At 31.0% G+C, this 17,499-nt stretch overlaps 3 protein-coding genes across 4 annotated transcripts; all 3 read left to right on the forward strand.

Annotated features, from left to right (window-relative positions):
- The first annotated feature begins 1,086 nt into the window (after positions 1-1,086).
- On the forward strand, positions 1,087-8,627 carry LOC143913335 (putative inorganic phosphate cotransporter). Of its 2 annotated transcripts, XM_077433054.1 has the most exons (12): positions 1,149-1,257; positions 1,531-1,664; positions 1,761-1,940; positions 2,528-2,666; positions 2,735-2,952; positions 5,486-5,635; positions 5,744-5,876; positions 5,960-6,084; positions 6,168-6,287; positions 6,377-6,509; positions 6,594-6,675; positions 8,115-8,627. In XM_077433054.1, the coding sequence occupies exons 1-11, from the start codon at positions 1,194-1,196 to the stop codon at positions 6,641-6,643; spliced, it is 1,446 nt and encodes a 481-aa protein (XP_077289180.1). In that variant the 5' UTR covers positions 1,149-1,193; the 3' UTR covers positions 6,644-6,675; positions 8,115-8,627. The 2 variants fall into 2 exon arrangements, with proteins under 2 accessions (XP_077289179.1, XP_077289180.1); XM_077433053.1 differs by lacking the exon at positions 8,115-8,627 and having other exon boundaries at positions 1,087-1,257; positions 6,594-7,312.
- Positions 8,628-12,130: 3,503 nt separating this feature from the next.
- LOC143912647 (vesicular glutamate transporter 3-like) lies at positions 12,131-14,095 on the forward strand. The gene is made up of 6 exons (XM_077431942.1): positions 12,131-12,241; positions 12,523-12,656; positions 12,753-12,932; positions 13,517-13,655; positions 13,724-13,941; positions 14,081-14,095. The coding sequence occupies exons 1-6, from the start codon at positions 12,178-12,180 to the stop codon at positions 14,093-14,095; spliced, it is 750 nt and encodes a 249-aa protein (XP_077288068.1). The 5' UTR covers positions 12,131-12,177.
- A 1,263-nt stretch (positions 14,096-15,358) lies between these two features.
- On the forward strand, positions 15,359-16,337 carry LOC143913338 (putative inorganic phosphate cotransporter). The gene is made up of 5 exons (XM_077433057.1): positions 15,359-15,485; positions 15,565-15,689; positions 15,773-15,892; positions 15,982-16,114; positions 16,198-16,337. Exons 1-5 carry the CDS (start codon positions 15,362-15,364, stop codon positions 16,257-16,259), a joined length of 564 nt encoding a protein of 187 aa, XP_077289183.1. The 5' UTR covers positions 15,359-15,361; the 3' UTR covers positions 16,260-16,337.
- Positions 16,338-17,499: the final 1,162 nt, after the last annotated feature.

The raw sequence follows: 17,499 nt of genomic DNA on the forward strand, positions 1-17,499 counted from the left end.
TATTCAGTTTTACCTAGGTGACATTACTGCAATATAATTATTTTATTTTATTTTCAAATAGATATATACGAGGAATGCCTAACAGGTAGACCCCGATGCGCCTTCCTAGAAAATTAATTACAAACATTGCAGTATATTTATAACATAAATCGTTGTGTTTCGAAAGGCTGAAGAACAAGAAATTGACAATTAATTAATCCATAGAGACATCTATGGATTTTGACTTGTACATATTGTATATAAATCAAATTCAGATATTTATTCAAATTCAGATCACGATTGTCTTGGAGTTACAAATATCCCAGTCTGACCAGTAGCATTAAAGATTAGCACAGGATCAAACCCGGTAACGTTTCGGTGCTAAACATAAACGCAACCAGCGAGCCATATTGGTAGCCAGAAGACAAAATAAAGGAATGTAATAAAATAATGTATGAAAGAAATATATTGTATAAATGAAAGAATGTAAATAAAGGAATGTAAATTTTGTTGATTTACAGATGAAAGTAAAAACTTACCGATAAATTACCGAGCTATTTGTCAGTAATGGATTTTTTAGTTTGAATAATTATGTTTATAATTTTAAATTCATAGAAAATATGAATTCATTAAACAAATTTTCTAAGCACAATTATTAAAATTATCATTGTGTGATCTTAGTACAAATATCTTAATAATAGACTCGTATGCATATGCATATTACATCAGCACTTCATTATGCGTGCTAACATTTCCGCGAATAAGTGTAGTTTTTTTTGCTATTATGTATTTTTAAGTAAAGTTGTAACATAAAAGATAATGGATTTTGAAAAAGTGATGCAAAAACATTGATTAAATGGAAAAAGTAGCAATATCAAATATTGTATTAAATAATAATGATAATAACTAGGAATAGAAATCTATCGATAACGACAGAGAAAAAGCAGAAGTAATGGTAAAAAATTAGTTATTCTGCCTTTTTAATTTTATATTAAATTTGGGAGGGTTTTTGTTGTTTCAATTATGATATTCCTATATATAATCATGGTAATTTATCTTATCGTACTCAAAAATGTAACGTAACGATAAGAATATGTAAATATTGTTGTACATGCAAATATAAATCTTAAGAAGTCATACAAATCAAGAAACACTTCAAACTTAGTGACGACAAGTTCGGCGATACGAAAAGATCGCTTATTCAAAACATCAAGATGCCAGAGAAAGTCAGTGATAGAGAAGGAACAAATTATAATAAAGGTGATGAACAAATTGAAGGTAAGAAACAAATGGAATAGATTTTTTAAGTTTCAAGATGAAGAAAAAGTAATTTTCAAAATTTATGTACAAATTGTATTTATTTTATTTGGGAATATTGAACAAAATTATGTGAACTTTCCAAAAACACTTCAAAATTTAATAAATAAATGGAAAACCCAATATTTTGAACCACATCCATGATTGCTGACACATTTTAAATAATAACAGTTGAAAATATGATCCAAGAATAATTTAAATATTTGACTATAAAATAATTAATGTATATTCTAGTGCCCGGTTATGGAAAAAGGCACATACAAGCAGTACTACTTTTTATCCTAATTGCAGTATCCACGGCTCTTAGATCCAGTATGACAATAACCATATTAGCTATGACGGAATCGACAAGTCCATATGATCACAAAGTATAAATTAAATTAAAATATATAACAATATATGTTCGTCCATATTAAAATATCTTTTGATTTTCTGAATGTAAAAAATAAATTGAAACATTTTAGATATACAATTGGGACAAACAAATTCACGGTTTTATTATGAGTTCGACATTTTGGGGAGATGTCATTGTTCAAGGGATAGCTGGACATATAGCAAATAAATACGGTAGTAAAAATGTTTTGACAGTGTGTATTTTTATCACTGGACTTTTGATGATGTCAACACCTTGGTTTGCAGAATTGGTAATTTTGTAATGTTATTTATTTATGTTAGATATAGCTTAATAGCTAATTATACAAATAAAAATATCCTCATATACATGCATAGATATACTCTGTATGAATTATATTGTCTATAAATATTTGGACATATTATCATTCAGAAGAATTTTCATGGCATGTGGAAAATATATCCATCCTTACTGGAAAAAGCTTCTACTCAAAATTGTCGCAAATAGTTTAATGTCATTGAAAACGTTATCATAGCTCTTAGTTATAATACTCATATTTTATAATTTTATCTACATATGTACATATATTCAATGATAAAACTAGCCACCTCGGAGATTCTGACATGATGAAAATTTATATAAAATTGATTTCCTTAGAGTGAAAGATATATATGGTATTTATTCAACATACATACATATATAATCAGAATGTGTTTAGTAAAAACAAAAAGTAAATATAGTCTTGACATACATACATATATTTAGCGAGTATAATAAAGTAAACAAACGAAAGACGTTACACTAAATATGAATCATTATATTCATTTCGGTCAGTAAACACTATTGAATGTATAATATAAATGAAATCTCAATTAACAGGCGGGCTGGAAAGGAGTTTGCCTATGTACGAGTCTTCAAGGATCTTGTCAGGGATTTATAACACCGTGTCTTCAAATGTTGATAGGAAGATGGGCTCCAGTTAACGAACGTACCAGATTTGCCATGTTCATCTACTCTGGTAATTCTTCGTTTATTGTATTGTTTTAAATATACATATGCAATTTACTAATGGTGATATTCGACAAGGCATGTACGGTGCGTTAATCATAACACCGCCAATAGCAGCTTATATTTGCAATAGTTTCTTGGGATGGCCGTGGTCTTACTATATATTTGGATCTCAGTCGTTTGTTGGTGGATTGCTGTGGATTTATTTTGGAGCGACTTCCCCCAGTCACCATAAGACGATATCGATTAAAGAGAGGACATTTATTGAAAAAGATCTGGATCAAACTAATGATGTCGTGAGTGTTATAATTATCAATATGAGCTCCTCAGAATTCAATAGACTTTGAAGCATATTATTAAATAACTAAATCTTACACATCGTATCGTATGCTAGCGTTTTCAAAATAAGCTATTGATCAAATTTAGTAGGTACAGTGGTGGATCAAGTAAATGGGGGGCCCCAAACGTATTTGAAATTTGAAGCCCCTATGTCAGTAAAAATATGTTATCATCGTTTTTTACCATGCATGAAGTATATGGTTTTTCATTAGGATTTTACAAAACCATATTTTTTATTTATTTACTATATGTACTTGAAACACTAACAGTTTTTGGAATAAAATAGGTACTATTTTAAAATAAAATGTAAAATAGGTATTAATTTATTTTTAGGCTTTTTGTAAATTTTGGTGGAAAAGGCCCACTTTGGTGGAAAAGGCCCCAAAGATTCGGGGACCCAATCGCGCGCTTATTTTCATATACATATGATAATCCCTCAGCAAGTAGATATGTATGTACATACGTATGTATATTAGGTGACCATTCGCGCTGGTTTTGTTAAGTTCAGTTTTGGTTGTTGGATATCTGGTAAGTCGTGAAATAAAACCAGTACACTTTTTGATCCAAGAGTATCTAATATAGTGGTCACCAAACTCAAAAAATGTGAGCTACTTTCGTTTATTTTAATTTTTATCATTGTCCTTTATCGTACCATACATTATATTATTATATTACTTAAAATAAATTAGGACATCGGACTTCCAATAAAACAACGCGAGCTACCGGGTAGATCGCGAGCGATCGTTTGGCAATCACTGATCTAATACATAGATAAGCCTTTAACGAAAATGATGTCTCCTACAAAAATATTGTCATCATAAGGCTTTTCTTAGTTATGATCAGACACAAAGTCAAACGAATTTTTTTGTGGTCCATTGATAAAACGCAATTGAATGTCGAAAGTTTAAAAATTTTCGCTAGTTTATTAAGTGTAATTTTAACCAGTCTTGTATACAATTTTATATGAGCATTCAAGAAAATGAATTCATTTTTAATCTAATATTCTTTTTTAATAATTGAAGTACATATATATTGTACGTATTTAAAAATATTTTTTGGGAAAAATATATCCTGGTTTTGAATTTGGAAAAAAATTGTTTACCTTAGTATACGTATTATTTTAGAGACACGTATTTTGGGCATCTATTTTTGTCAATTTTAGCATTTTCATTTTGCATTTTAGCGTTTTAGGGCATTAAAAATGTTCAATTTTAGCATCTATTTTTATGAAGAGTTTAATTTTAAATAATAAAAAATTTCGATAAATTTTAATAAAATTTATATACAATTTAAAGACAACACAACAATTAAAAAATAATAGAAAAATTCAAAAATGTTTTGGAATTAAAATTACAATGAAAAAAACATGAATATAAAAATACAAAGACAAAAAATATGAATATAAAAATATAATACCAATTAAAATTTATTAAAACTCAACATGGAGCATATTTCTAGATTATTTTTTGAGATTTGTGCGACGATCGGTAACAATTATATTGTATTTACTTAAATACCTTTCATCAGCCACACTATTGACGGGACACCGAATAGATTTTAGAGCTGCACAACCAAACTCTTCATATTTAATTTTTGTTGCCACCAATATATCCGGCAATATATCTGGCGTGGATTCACTTTTTATATTCTCTATTAATTGTCTAAAAAAGTGCTGATATCCTTTCAAACATTGAGCCTCTGTTAATACATTAAACAATGGCAGGTTTCTAAAAAACAAAACTGTTTCTTTAACATTAATATTAGATTATGTACCTGCCACAGATGGATTGAATAGTTTACTCAATGTTTGGAGGAATAGATTTGTCTCATTTAGTGCTGAGTGCGAGTCTAGTTTTAAGAGGCTTTTTTGAGCAGTCTTTTGGATACACAGCTACAACTGTCTTATTTTGTTCAGTTCAGGAGTAGACAAAAGCAGTTGCTTGGTTTCGACAGGAAAAACACCATCTATGGTAAACTGCAAGCTCTGTTTTATCCCCTCAATTTCTTCACATAATAAATGGGCAAAGGGATAGGAAGGCCCTTCTAAATTGTCTATTAATTTTATGCAAATTTCACTTTTGTTTGTTATTTTAGCATTTATTCGCAGATTTTACGAATTTAGTATCTATTAGCATCTATTCCGAATTTTAGCATCAATTAAGTATTAATAGCAAAATGCCCAAAATACGTGTCTCTACGTAGTATGTATGATATTATGAATTAACTGTTCCAACGCACTGGAGCTTTTGAAAGTACAACACAGGAAGTATTTGATGTTCTCGTTTATTTTTCACAAGATAAGGAGTGTGGAAACTGGTAAAAAAAAGTATTTCAATGAGTGTCATTGTATTACTTGGATCATTATTTATATTACATTATTATATTTAATTGGTGATTTCTAAAATGCACATAAATATAATATGATATATATTGAAATATTAAAAAAAAAAAACAAATTATACTTATATACATATTATACCATAATTATAGATATTGAAGACTCCGTGGAAGTCAATTTTTAAATCAATACCATTTTTCGCCTTGGTCGTAACTCAATGTGGTTGTATTTGGGGATTTACTGTGATTTATACCGAAACGCCAACATATTTTAAATTAGCTCTAGGTATGGACTTGGAAAAGGTTTGTTACCGTTTTTTTTTATGAAAAAATATAATATAATATAGCCAAATCTTATTTAATGTAATACATGTGTGTATCAAATGTGAATAATTTAAACATTATTTTCAGAGTGGTCTTATGACATCACTGGCATATTTGATGGCATTGTTTATGTCATACGCCACTAGTTTCACTACGGACTATCTTTTGAGTCGTAAATATTTATCCTTGACATCAGTTAGGAAACTATGTAATACAATAGGTACATTTTTATATTATATAACGTATTTTTAATATGTAATAATTTAATGTGTGTATCTGATAATAATAATGCAAAATCTTTAGGAAGTTGGTGTCCAGCAGTATGTATGCTATTAGTCACATATGTTCCCATCGAATATACATCATTATCAGTAGGAATATTAATAATAATGGTTGGCTTGGATGCTGTCAATTCATGCGGATTTTTGGTAACTATGAATTTAAAATTTGATACACTGATAATACTGTGAATGTTTGATATGAGTTTGAAATACAAATCAAATTTTTTCAGATAAATTCTGTAGATTTGGCACCCAATTTTGCAGGCGTGTTAGTGGGTGTAGCAAGTATTTTCTCAAGTTTAGTTAGTCTACTAGCACCGATTGCCACAGGACTTTTTGTGAAAGACCCAGTATTATTATTTTTAATATTCTCTTGTGATTGAAATATAAACTATATATTATATATACAATAAGTATATATTACTTTTAACAATTTTAGCATGATAAGTCACAGTGGAGGTACGTGTATGTGCTCTCAGCTGGAATGTACTTTTTTGGAAATCTCATTTATATCATATTTGGATCTGGCGAAACACAACCTTGGAATAAACCAAAGGCAGAAAAGCTTGATGGTATGTTTACATAAATACATACATACATACTTAAAAGAATGTACAAATATTTTTTAAAATTCTCAATATTCATATTATTTATAGACGAGCCGGAACTATCTAAAGAACTGATGCAGATGGAATCAAAAAAATGACACACATTCATAGTTATATCTTTAAGAAAATAGTACGAATAATGTCTATATAAAATATTCGGGTTTGACTTTATAATAATTATGTTTAATTTAAATTAAATTATTTATTGCCTAACATATTTAACTAAGCTAATATGTTCGTATTTTTGCTTAATTTATTTGCACATGTACATAAGATGGGGTCTTTTTATTTTGAAATATCTTAAATTTGCTAGTTTTCACATTTTTTATTAGTGAATTATGTACAATTTCAATGAAATAGAAAAATTATAAACATTTTTTGCCACTGTCAATCCAGTGGCTTTCAAAATATCAAATACCAAAATAATCTGATTAAAAATCAATCTTTTAAATGGACTTTTTTTAATGACAAAATTTTGGATAAATTGCTGAAAGCTCGATCCTGCCACTAATACTGGCGAAAAAGACGAGTACATCGCTAAAAAATATCTCTAGTTTGAATAGTTTTATCTAAAGTATCAAACTTTACTTAATTTTAATTGTGATTAATCGATCTATGTTAAAGCTATGCAGGTATGGCAAATAGGATTTGATAGGCGTGCCAACTTTTTTATATTTAATTGTTATGCCATTCGCTGTGATATGAACGCCATTCAATTCTAAGTACATTATTAAACATAATCATCTTTTTTGAATAATATATATATAAAAACCGACTTTCGCTAAATATGTAAGTTTGTGACGGACGATCAATCAGTATGGGGAACCAATCACAGCCGAGTAATCGAGACGCCGGTATGCGTGATAGTGGGGAAGTGGGGGAGGGGGGGAGGTGACGAGCATCCTTGCATTTGTTGGGCGTCCTCCGGCCGTGGTGGACGTGCCGGAGCGCGGCTCTGGGCGTCGGGGGCCCTGGGGGGCGAAGCCCAAGAGTGTCAGAGGCGTCGGGGGGCGTAAGGGGTGAAGACCCCAGGCCGCTGGAGGCGTCGGGGGCGCGGGGGGGAGGCGAAGCCCTCAGGGCACATACACATACACATTCATTCATCATTTCGAACGGGTTGGATTGCTAAGTGTATAATGTTTTATTACGTGCGCGTGCACCTATAAATTACCTTACATTATAAATTATACTACATACAACTTTAGTCGTGTTTCAATTACTTTTCGAAACCACCCGTTGAAATCAACGTGCACAACACTAGTCGTTTAATTATTTTCGTCTAAGTTTTGTACAAAATGACCCAGCCGTTTAAAATACTCTTTCTGATGGATTAAATACTCAAAAGTAATTTTTAAACATCTCCTTCTTATTTTTTGCTCTTGGAAAAAAGTCGTTTCCTTTCTCATAATCTATTTAATTTCTTTTGGGGAGGTTCCTTTTCCAAATTAATTTCCATGTTTTCTAATAGTAATCTATGTAACTGAAACCTTTTTTTTACAAATAACACATATTCAGTCTTACCTAGATTAAATTACTGCAATATAATTATTTTATTTTATTTTCAATTAGATATATACCAGGAAGATCTATCAGGTAGACCACAACGCGCCTTCCTAGAAAATTAATTACAAACATTGCAGTATTTCTATAACATAAATCGCTGTGTTCCGAGAGGCTGAAGAACACGAAATTAACAATTAATTAATTAATTAATCCATAGAGAAATCTATGGATTTTGACTTGTACATATTGTATATAAATCAAATTCAGATATTTGTGACACAGTGGGTAGGATGGTTGTTTGCCAATTTGATGGAGGAACCGTTTAAACAATGAAATCAGATAAATTGGAAAACTCTGATAGGAAACGATTGTCACAAATATCCAAGTCTGACCAGTAGCATTATATGATAGATAAGCACAGGATCGAACCCGGTAACCTTTCGGTGCTAAACATAAACGCAACCAGCGAGCCATATTGGTAGCCAGAAGACAAAATAAAGGAATGTAATAAAATAATGTATGAAAGAAAAATATTGTATAAATGAAAGAATGTAAATAAAGGAATGTAATAAAACGCAGAAAAAATATTTTGTTGATTTACAGATGGAAGTAAAAACTTACCGATAAATTACCGAGCTATTTGTCGTGCCATTTATTAGTAATGGATGTTTTAGTTTGAATAATTATGTTTATAATTTTAAATCCATAGAAAATATGAATTCATTAAACAAATTTTCTAAACACAATCATTAAAATTATCTTTGTGTGATCTTAGTACAAATATCGTAATTATAGACACGTATGTATGCATATGCATATTACATCACCATTTCATTGAGGAATTATGTGCTGTTGTTCTTGTGCGATATGAACAACCGTCTCGTTATCCGACGAAAGGGTCTTTTAGACTGTATTCGTTAGGGAGGGGGGGGGGGGGGGGGGGTATTAAACTTTGACATTGTTTGTGACGTTAATTTTTCCTTTCGTGTATATGAATTATCTCCAGCTGTTGATATGGATGTGAATGGTGGTTGGATTTTTAGAGATGTCTGTTTTAATGATCTCAACAATATTTTGTTATCTGCTGACTGGAGTGCGCTTTATAATTGTGATCAAGTTGATGATGCACTTCAGTCCTTCTATCGTGTACTATATGACTGTTTCGACTCTTGTTTTATTAATAGAGTATTGCTTCGACGCAATGAGTCTTCTATTAGAACTTACCCACCTTGGTTCAACTCTGCTATTATTAGACTCATCAGAAAAAAACACCGTTGTCATAAACTCTGGAAGATATTCGGCCGTGATAGGGATCTGATTTCTTTCAAACTTTTGTGAACCCAGTTGAAATCTCTGATAGTTGATGACCATTCTCAGTATGTTGGCAAATGTGTGTCACAGATAAAGTCTTGCCCCAAATATTTTTGGAGATTGATCAACTCCAAACGTAAGACTTCGTGTGCTCTTTCTAAAATGCATTTTGATAGTAATATTAATTTTGTTGATCATGCTGAGATTTCTGAGGCTTTCGCTGACTATTTTTGCTCACAATTTGTTCAGGGGAGTGATGGCGTACCTGATTGTTTACCTAACAATGACGTGCTTTCCTTTTCCTCGTCCTTGTCTATTGACTCTATTAACACTGCGGACTTCAATTTTCTTAAATTGAAACCCTTGCGCACTTGCGGTCCTGACATGATCCCGGACTTCATACTAAAGGGTTATTCTAGTGCCCTTATGCAGCCCTTATTGCATGTTTTCAATTTGTCTCTTAAATCCTGTTCCTTTCCAGTGTTATGGAGGTGTACCCGGACTGTTCCTATACATAAGGGGGGAGGGGGTGATAAATCCTATATAGGAAATTATAGACCTATTTCTCCATTGTCTAGTCCTGCTAAAGTCTTCGAGATCATACTCTGCAGATACATTTGCAAATATTTTCAAAGTTTTGTGATTGAGGAGCAACATGCATTTCGGGCTGGACGCTCAACTGTTACGAATCTGTTCGAGTTTACCAGTTATGTTCACCGTTCCCTAGACCATCATATATCTGTTCATGCAATTTATACCGATTTCCAGAAAGCCTTTGATAAATTAAATCATTTTATTTTATTAAAGAAAATGTGTGCATATGGTTTTCATGACAGATTGGTCCAGTTTTTTAGATCATATCTTCTGGATCGTCAACAGTTTGTAGTCTTCGGTACCGCTCACTCCCGTGTCTATATCGCTGGCTCAGGAGTTCCCCAAGGCTCTAACCTCGGACCCTTGTTATTCAATTTATTTGTCAATGATATTGGTAAAAAATTGGTCAATTGTCGTTTCTCACTTTACGCTGATGATCTAAAGCTCTATTTGAGTATCGATTCTGAACGCTCTTGTGAGGTTTTACAAGAGGATCTAAATGCTCTTCATGATTGGTCGTTAACCAACCGTTTGCCTCTTAATGTCTCCAAGTGTAATGTAATGTGTTACTCCAGATCTAGATCTATCCCCGATCGTACCTTTCCTTGTCTTGCTGGTAACTCTACTGAACTGGATCGATTCTACTCTTGATCTTTGGGTTGCATTTCAGAGTGACCTTAAGTTCTCTGATCATATTGACTCTGTGTGTTGCTCTGCCTCAAGAATGCTTGGGTTTGTTTTTCGTAATTCTCGACAATTCCATAATCCCACTATTCTGAGGCTGCTGTACAATGCTCTAGTTAGGAGTATCTTGGAATACACCTCTATGATCTGGAATCCTTCAACCAAATATCTATCTATCAAACTCGAACTTATCAAAGACGCTTTCTTCGGCTGCTTTATAAGGAGCAATATAGGATTTACCCATATTTATTTCCTTCACAAATCTTAATGGGTATGGTCGGCTACACTTCTCTTAAACACAGGAGGAGTGTTGCCCTCATCAAGTTCTTGTTTTCCATACTTGGAGGTTTTATCTCCTGTCCGTCTATCCTGGCTGAGTTGGGCCTTCAAGCTCCAAAGAGTTTGATATGGACCCCCCATCGTTCCCTTTTTCACACCCCTCTGGCTAGAACTGTGGCTTATAGCAATTCTCCCATTCCTCGTGGCCGCCGTTTCTTAAATTCACTAGATGGTGCCATTGACATTTGTCACATCTCTCGTCATTTTCTGCACCACTTCCTAGGTTACGGAGGTCGCGACCAATTAGAACTGTTGAGTTAGTTTGATCAGTTAAGAATTTTTAAGGATTTTTAGGTCATGTTTATTTTTTTTTCTTTTCTTCTATTTATGTATTTTTACTTGTATTTCATGTACTTTTTTCCTTTCTTAATTTTTATAGCACACTCGTCGCTTTGGAGCAATCTGTTAGACGAGTGTGCTTGATTAATTTGATGTATAATAAAATAAAATAAAAATTAAAATAAAATAAATATTCCTATATATCAGCGGTTCCCAACCTGTGGTACGCGAAAGAAAATCAGTAATGGCGGTCATGCAGGAATAAATGATTTACAATCATAAAAATAGAAATATTTATTATATTATATAATTAATAAACATTATCTTAATTGGTCATTTAAAAACTGAATTCGAAATAAATAAGGTAATTAATTTTTGGCAAGGTTTTAGTGAAGAATATGAACAGCTTTCTGACATACAGCTTATTAGGGATAAATGGCTTTTATTAGAACCATTTATCAATAATAGAAGTATGACAAAATAGTGGATAAATATATTAAACTTTGAGCATATTATAATTGTGACTCCGCAAATAACTTTTCTTCCACAAAATTTCTTACTTAAACAGATCTACATATTGGGTGTATCCAGTCTACACATGCCTTACCATGCAAATACTATATATAATAATAACACTTAATAAAACTAATTTCATGAAATACAATCATTTTTATATGGTGGTACAATTTAGAGCTATGTACTACCAAGTGGTACGTGAGTCAAAAAAGGTTGGGAGCCGCTGCTATATATAATCATGGTAATTTATCGTATTGTACTAAAAAATGTAACGTAATGATAACAATATGTAAATATTGTTGTACATGCAAATATAAATCATAAGAAGTCAATACAAATCAAGAAACACTTCAAGCTTAGTAACGACAAGTTCGGCGCTGCGAAAAGATCGTTTATTCAAAACAAGATGACAGAGAAAGTCAGTGATAGAGAAGGATCAAATGATAATATAGGTGATGAACAAATTGAAGGTAAGAACCAAATGGAATAGATCAAGTTAATTTAAGTTTCAAGATGAAGAAAAAATAATTTTCAAAATTTATATACAAATTGTTTTTATTTTATTGGGGAATAATGAACAAAATTATGAAAACTTTCCAAAAACACATCAAAATTTAATAAATAAATGAAAAAAACCCAATATTTTGAGCCACATCCATGAATGCTGACGCCGTTTAAATAATAACAGTTGAAAAGATGATCCAAGATTAATTGAAATATTTGACTATAAAATAATTAATGTATATTCTAGTGCCCGGTTATGGAAAAAGGCACATACAAGCAGTACTACTTTTTATCCTAATTGCAGTATCCACGGCTATTGGCTCCAGTATGACAATAACCATATTAGCTATGACGGAAGCGACAAGTCCATATGATCACACAGTATAAAATAAATTAAAATATTTAACAATATATGTTCGTTCATATTAAAATACTTTTTGATTTTCTGAATATAAAAACTAAATTGAAACATTTTAGATATACAATTGGGACAAACAAATTCACGGTTTTATTATGAGTTCGTCATTTTGGGGAGATGTCATTGTTCAAGGGATAGCTGGACATATAGCAAATAAATACGGTAGTAAAAATGTTTTGACAGTGTGTATTTTTATCACTGGACTTTTGATGATGTCAACACCTTGGTTTGCAGAATTGGTAATTTTGTAATGTTATTTATTTATGTTAGATATAGCTTAGTAGCTAATTATACAAATAAAAATATCCTCATGTACATGCATAGATATACTCTGTATGAATTATATTGTCTATAAATATTTGGACATATTATCATTAAGAAGAATTTTCATAGCATGTGGAAAATATATCCATCCTTACTGAAAAAAGCTTCTACTCAAAATTGTCACAAATAGTTAAATGTCATTGAAAACGTTATCATAGCTCTTAAAAATGTTACTCATCAGTTATTATTTTATCCACATATGTACATATATTCAATGATATTCAAATTTGCCATCTCGGAGATTCTGACATGATGAAAGTTTATATAAAATTGATTTGAGTGAAAGATATATATGACAGTTATTCAACATACATACATATATAATCAGAATGTGTTTAGTAAAAAAAAGGAAAAATATAGTCTTGACATACATACATATATTTAGCGAGTATAATAAATTAAACAAACGAAAGACGTTACACTAAATATGAATCATTATATTCATTTCGGTCCGTAAACACTATTGAATGTATAATATAAATGAATTCTCAATTAACAGGCAGGGTGGAAAGGAGTTTGTCTATGTATGAGCCTACAAGGATCTTGTCAGGGATTTATAACCCCGTGTCTTCACATGTTGATAGGAAGATGGGCTCCAGTTAACGAACGTACCAGATTTGCCATGTTCATCTACTCTGGTAATTCTTCGTTTATTGTATTGTTTTAAATATACATATGCAATTTACTAATGGTGATATTCGACAAGGCATGTACGGTGCGTTAATCATAACACCGCCAATAGCAGCTTATATTTGCAATAGTTTCTTGGGATGGCCGTGGTCTTACTATATATTTGGATCTCAGTCATTTGTTGGTGGATTGCTGTGGATATATTTTGGAGTGTCTTCCCCCAGTCACCATAAGACGATATCGATAAAAGAGAGGACATTTATTGAAAAAGATCTGGATCAAACTAATGAAGTCGTAAGTGTTATAATTATCAATATGAGCTACTCAGAATTCAATAGATTTTGAAGCATATTATTAAATAACTAAATCTTACACATCGTATCGTATGCTAGCGTTTTCAAAATAAGCTATCGATCAAATTGAGTAAATACAGTGGCGGATCAAGTAAATGGGGGGCCCCAAATAGTGCCGGCCTTACACCCAATAGCGTCCTCGGGCAATTTTTTCTAAACATCCTTAGGAAAAAAAAATAAAAAAACTAGATTACCATCCTCCTTTTTCCTAGCCTTGGGACCTTTCTACAGTTTCAGGCAGCGTCAGAAAAAGCATAGAAACTCAAATATTTGGATATAATTCTTGTAAATTGTGCCGTCTTATAAAATTTAATACAATGAGTGGATTAATTTTACCTTGAATTTTATTTGAAAGAAAGGAAGAAATTGATAAGTTGATTACTAATAATATCAGATTTTGAATTCGGCTTTTTCCAGTAGATTGTTTGACTAGAATTTGCTGAGTACAAATGTAGGACCTTTGGCGCTCTAATTTTAATTTTAAAGCGCTTTTGGCGCATCGAGCGGCGCCCTAACTTATTTGGCGCCCTCATATGTACTTGAAACACTAACAGTTTTTGGAATAAAATAGGTACTATTTTAAAATAAAATGTGAAATAGATATTAATTTTATTTATTCTTGGATAATAATTTGTAATTTGAAAATTTTGCTAGAAAAGGCCTGAAAATTTTGGGAAAAAATTTATTGGTTTTGAATTTGGAAAAAAAATATTCACCTTAGTATACATACGTGTTATGTTTGATATTATGAATTAACTGTTCCAACGCACTGGAGCTTTTGAAAGTACAACACAGGAAGTATTTGATGTTCTCGTTTATTTTTCACAAGATAAGGAGTGTGGAAACTGGTAAAAAAAAGTATTTTAATGAGTGTCATTGTATTACTTGGATCATTATTTATATTACATTATTATATTTAATTGGTGATTTCTAAAATGCACATAAATATAATATGATATATATTGAAATAAAAAAAAAAAAAAACAAATTATACTTATTTATGTATATATGTATTATACCATAATTATAGATATTGAAGACTCCGTGGAAGTCAATTTTTAAATCAATACCATTTTTCGCCTTGGTCGTAACCCAATGTGGTTGTATTTGGGGATTTACTGTGATTTTTATCGAAACACCAACATATTTTAAATTAGCTCTAGGTATGGATTTGGAAAAGGTTTGTTTCCGTTTTTTTTTTATTAAAAAATATAATATAATATAGCCAAATCTTATTTATTATAATACATAAAAGAAATATATTATAATACATAAAAATAATATAATACATAAAAGAAATATATTATAATACATACAGTATAAAATGTGAATAATTAAAACATTATTTTCAGAGTGGTCTTATGACATCACTGGGATATTTGATGGCATTGTTTTTGTCATATGCCACTAGTTTTATTACTGACTATCTTTTGAGTCATAAATATTTATCTTTGACATCAGTTAGGAAACTATGTAATACAATAGGTACATTTTTATTTTATATAACGTATTTTTAATATGTATTTAATGTGTGTATCTGATAATAATAATGCAAAATCTGTAGGAACTTGGTGTCCAGCAGTATGTATGCTATTAGTCACATATGTTCCCATCGAATATACAACATTATCAGTAGGAATATTGATAATAATGGTTGGCTTGGATGCTGTCAATTCATGCGGATATTTGGTAATTATGAATTTAAAATTAGATACACTGATAATACTGTGAATGTTTGATATGAGTTTGAAATATAAATCAAATTTTTTCAGATAAATTCTGTAGATTTGGCACCCAATTTTGCAGGCGTGTTAGTGGGAGTTTCAAGTATTTTCTCGGGTTTAGTTAGTCTACTAGCACCGATTGCCACCGGACTTCTTGTGAAAGACCCGGTATTATTATTTTTAATATTCTCTTGTGATTGAAATATAAACTATATATTATATATACAATAAGTATATATTACTTTTGATAATTTTAGCATGATAAGTCACAGTGGAGGTACGTGTATGTGCTCTCAGCTGGAATGTACTTTTTTGGAAATCTCATTTATATAATATTTGGATCTGGCGAAACACAACCTTGGAATAAACCAAAGGAAGAAAAGCTTGATGGTATGTTTACATAAATACATAGATACATACTTAAAATAATGTACAAATATTTTTCAAAATTCTCAATATTCATATTATTATAGATGAGCTGGAACTATCTAAAGAACTGACGCATATGGAATCAAAAATTGACACACATTCATAGTTATATCTTTAAGAAAATAGTATGAATAATGTCTATATAAAATATTGGAGATTGACTTAATAATAATTATGCTTAATTTAAATTAAATTATTTATTACCTAACATATTTAACATAGCTAACATATTCATATTTTTGCTTAATTTATTTACACATGTACATAAGATGGAGTCTTTTTATTTTTTTAAGGTCTTAAATTTGCTAGTTTTCACATATTTTATTAGTGAATTATGTGCAATTACAATGAAATAGAAAAATTATAAACATTTATTGCCACTGTCAATCCAGTGGCTTTCAAAATATCAAATACCAAAATAATCTGATTAAAAATCAATCCGTTATATGCACTTTTTTTAATGACAATATTTTGGATAAATTCCCGAAAGCTCGATCCAGCCACTAAATGCTGGCGAAAAAGACGAGTACCTTCATATTCGTACATGAAGTGTTCGTTCCCTTCATATAGTTAAATTGAGTTTTATAAATATAATAAAACTGAAATTTAGTTTCTCGAATTACATGAAAAAGACTATCATATAATCAGTGGCATAACTAGAAAATTTGTCCCGCATGCAAAAGTAATTAAAGTGCCCCCATTTTTTTTAATAAAGCCAGCAAAATTAGCCAGCAGCATAGCTCGGTCGTTAAGCTTTTGCCTAGCACCGAGAGGCTTCGGGTTCGATCCCATGAGCTGACCTCGATTGAAAAGAATTTTTCCGAGTATATCTGTAGTGCTGCTGGTCAGACTTGGATATTTGTGACTCCAGGTCAATCGTTTCCTATCAGAGTTTGCAAATTTTTCTGATTTCATTGTTGAAACGGTTCCCGATTAAATTGGCTAAAAATCTTACTACCTACTATGTCACCACTATTTGAGTATGATAAATGTACAATAAAATTTATAGATGTCTCCTTAATTACCAGTTTTCAGTGTCTCGCAATTCATTGACTTGTGTAATAAAAATGCTGCATTGTTTGTAATTGGCCAGGAAGGCGCACTAGGGATTACCTGTAAGGCCTTCCTAGTATACATATATGTAAAAAAAATAAAAATTAATTTATAATTTTTAAATGTCATTTTCACCTCTAAATTTGCAAATCCGAAATTAAATATTCTAAAAGATATTATCTGAGCTTCTTCATGTTCATTAATTAATATAGCAAGTTCACTCAGTCTGGATTGACCGATTGAATTTCTTCTAGTCTTTTATTAATTATAATTAGCGACAGTAACTGGCAAAG

The sequence above is a fragment of the Arctopsyche grandis genome, chromosome 6 (genome assembly GCF_051622035.1).
Source record: "Arctopsyche grandis isolate Sample6627 chromosome 6, ASM5162203v2, whole genome shotgun sequence".
Lineage (NCBI taxonomy): Eukaryota > Metazoa > Arthropoda > Insecta > Trichoptera > Hydropsychidae > Arctopsyche > Arctopsyche grandis.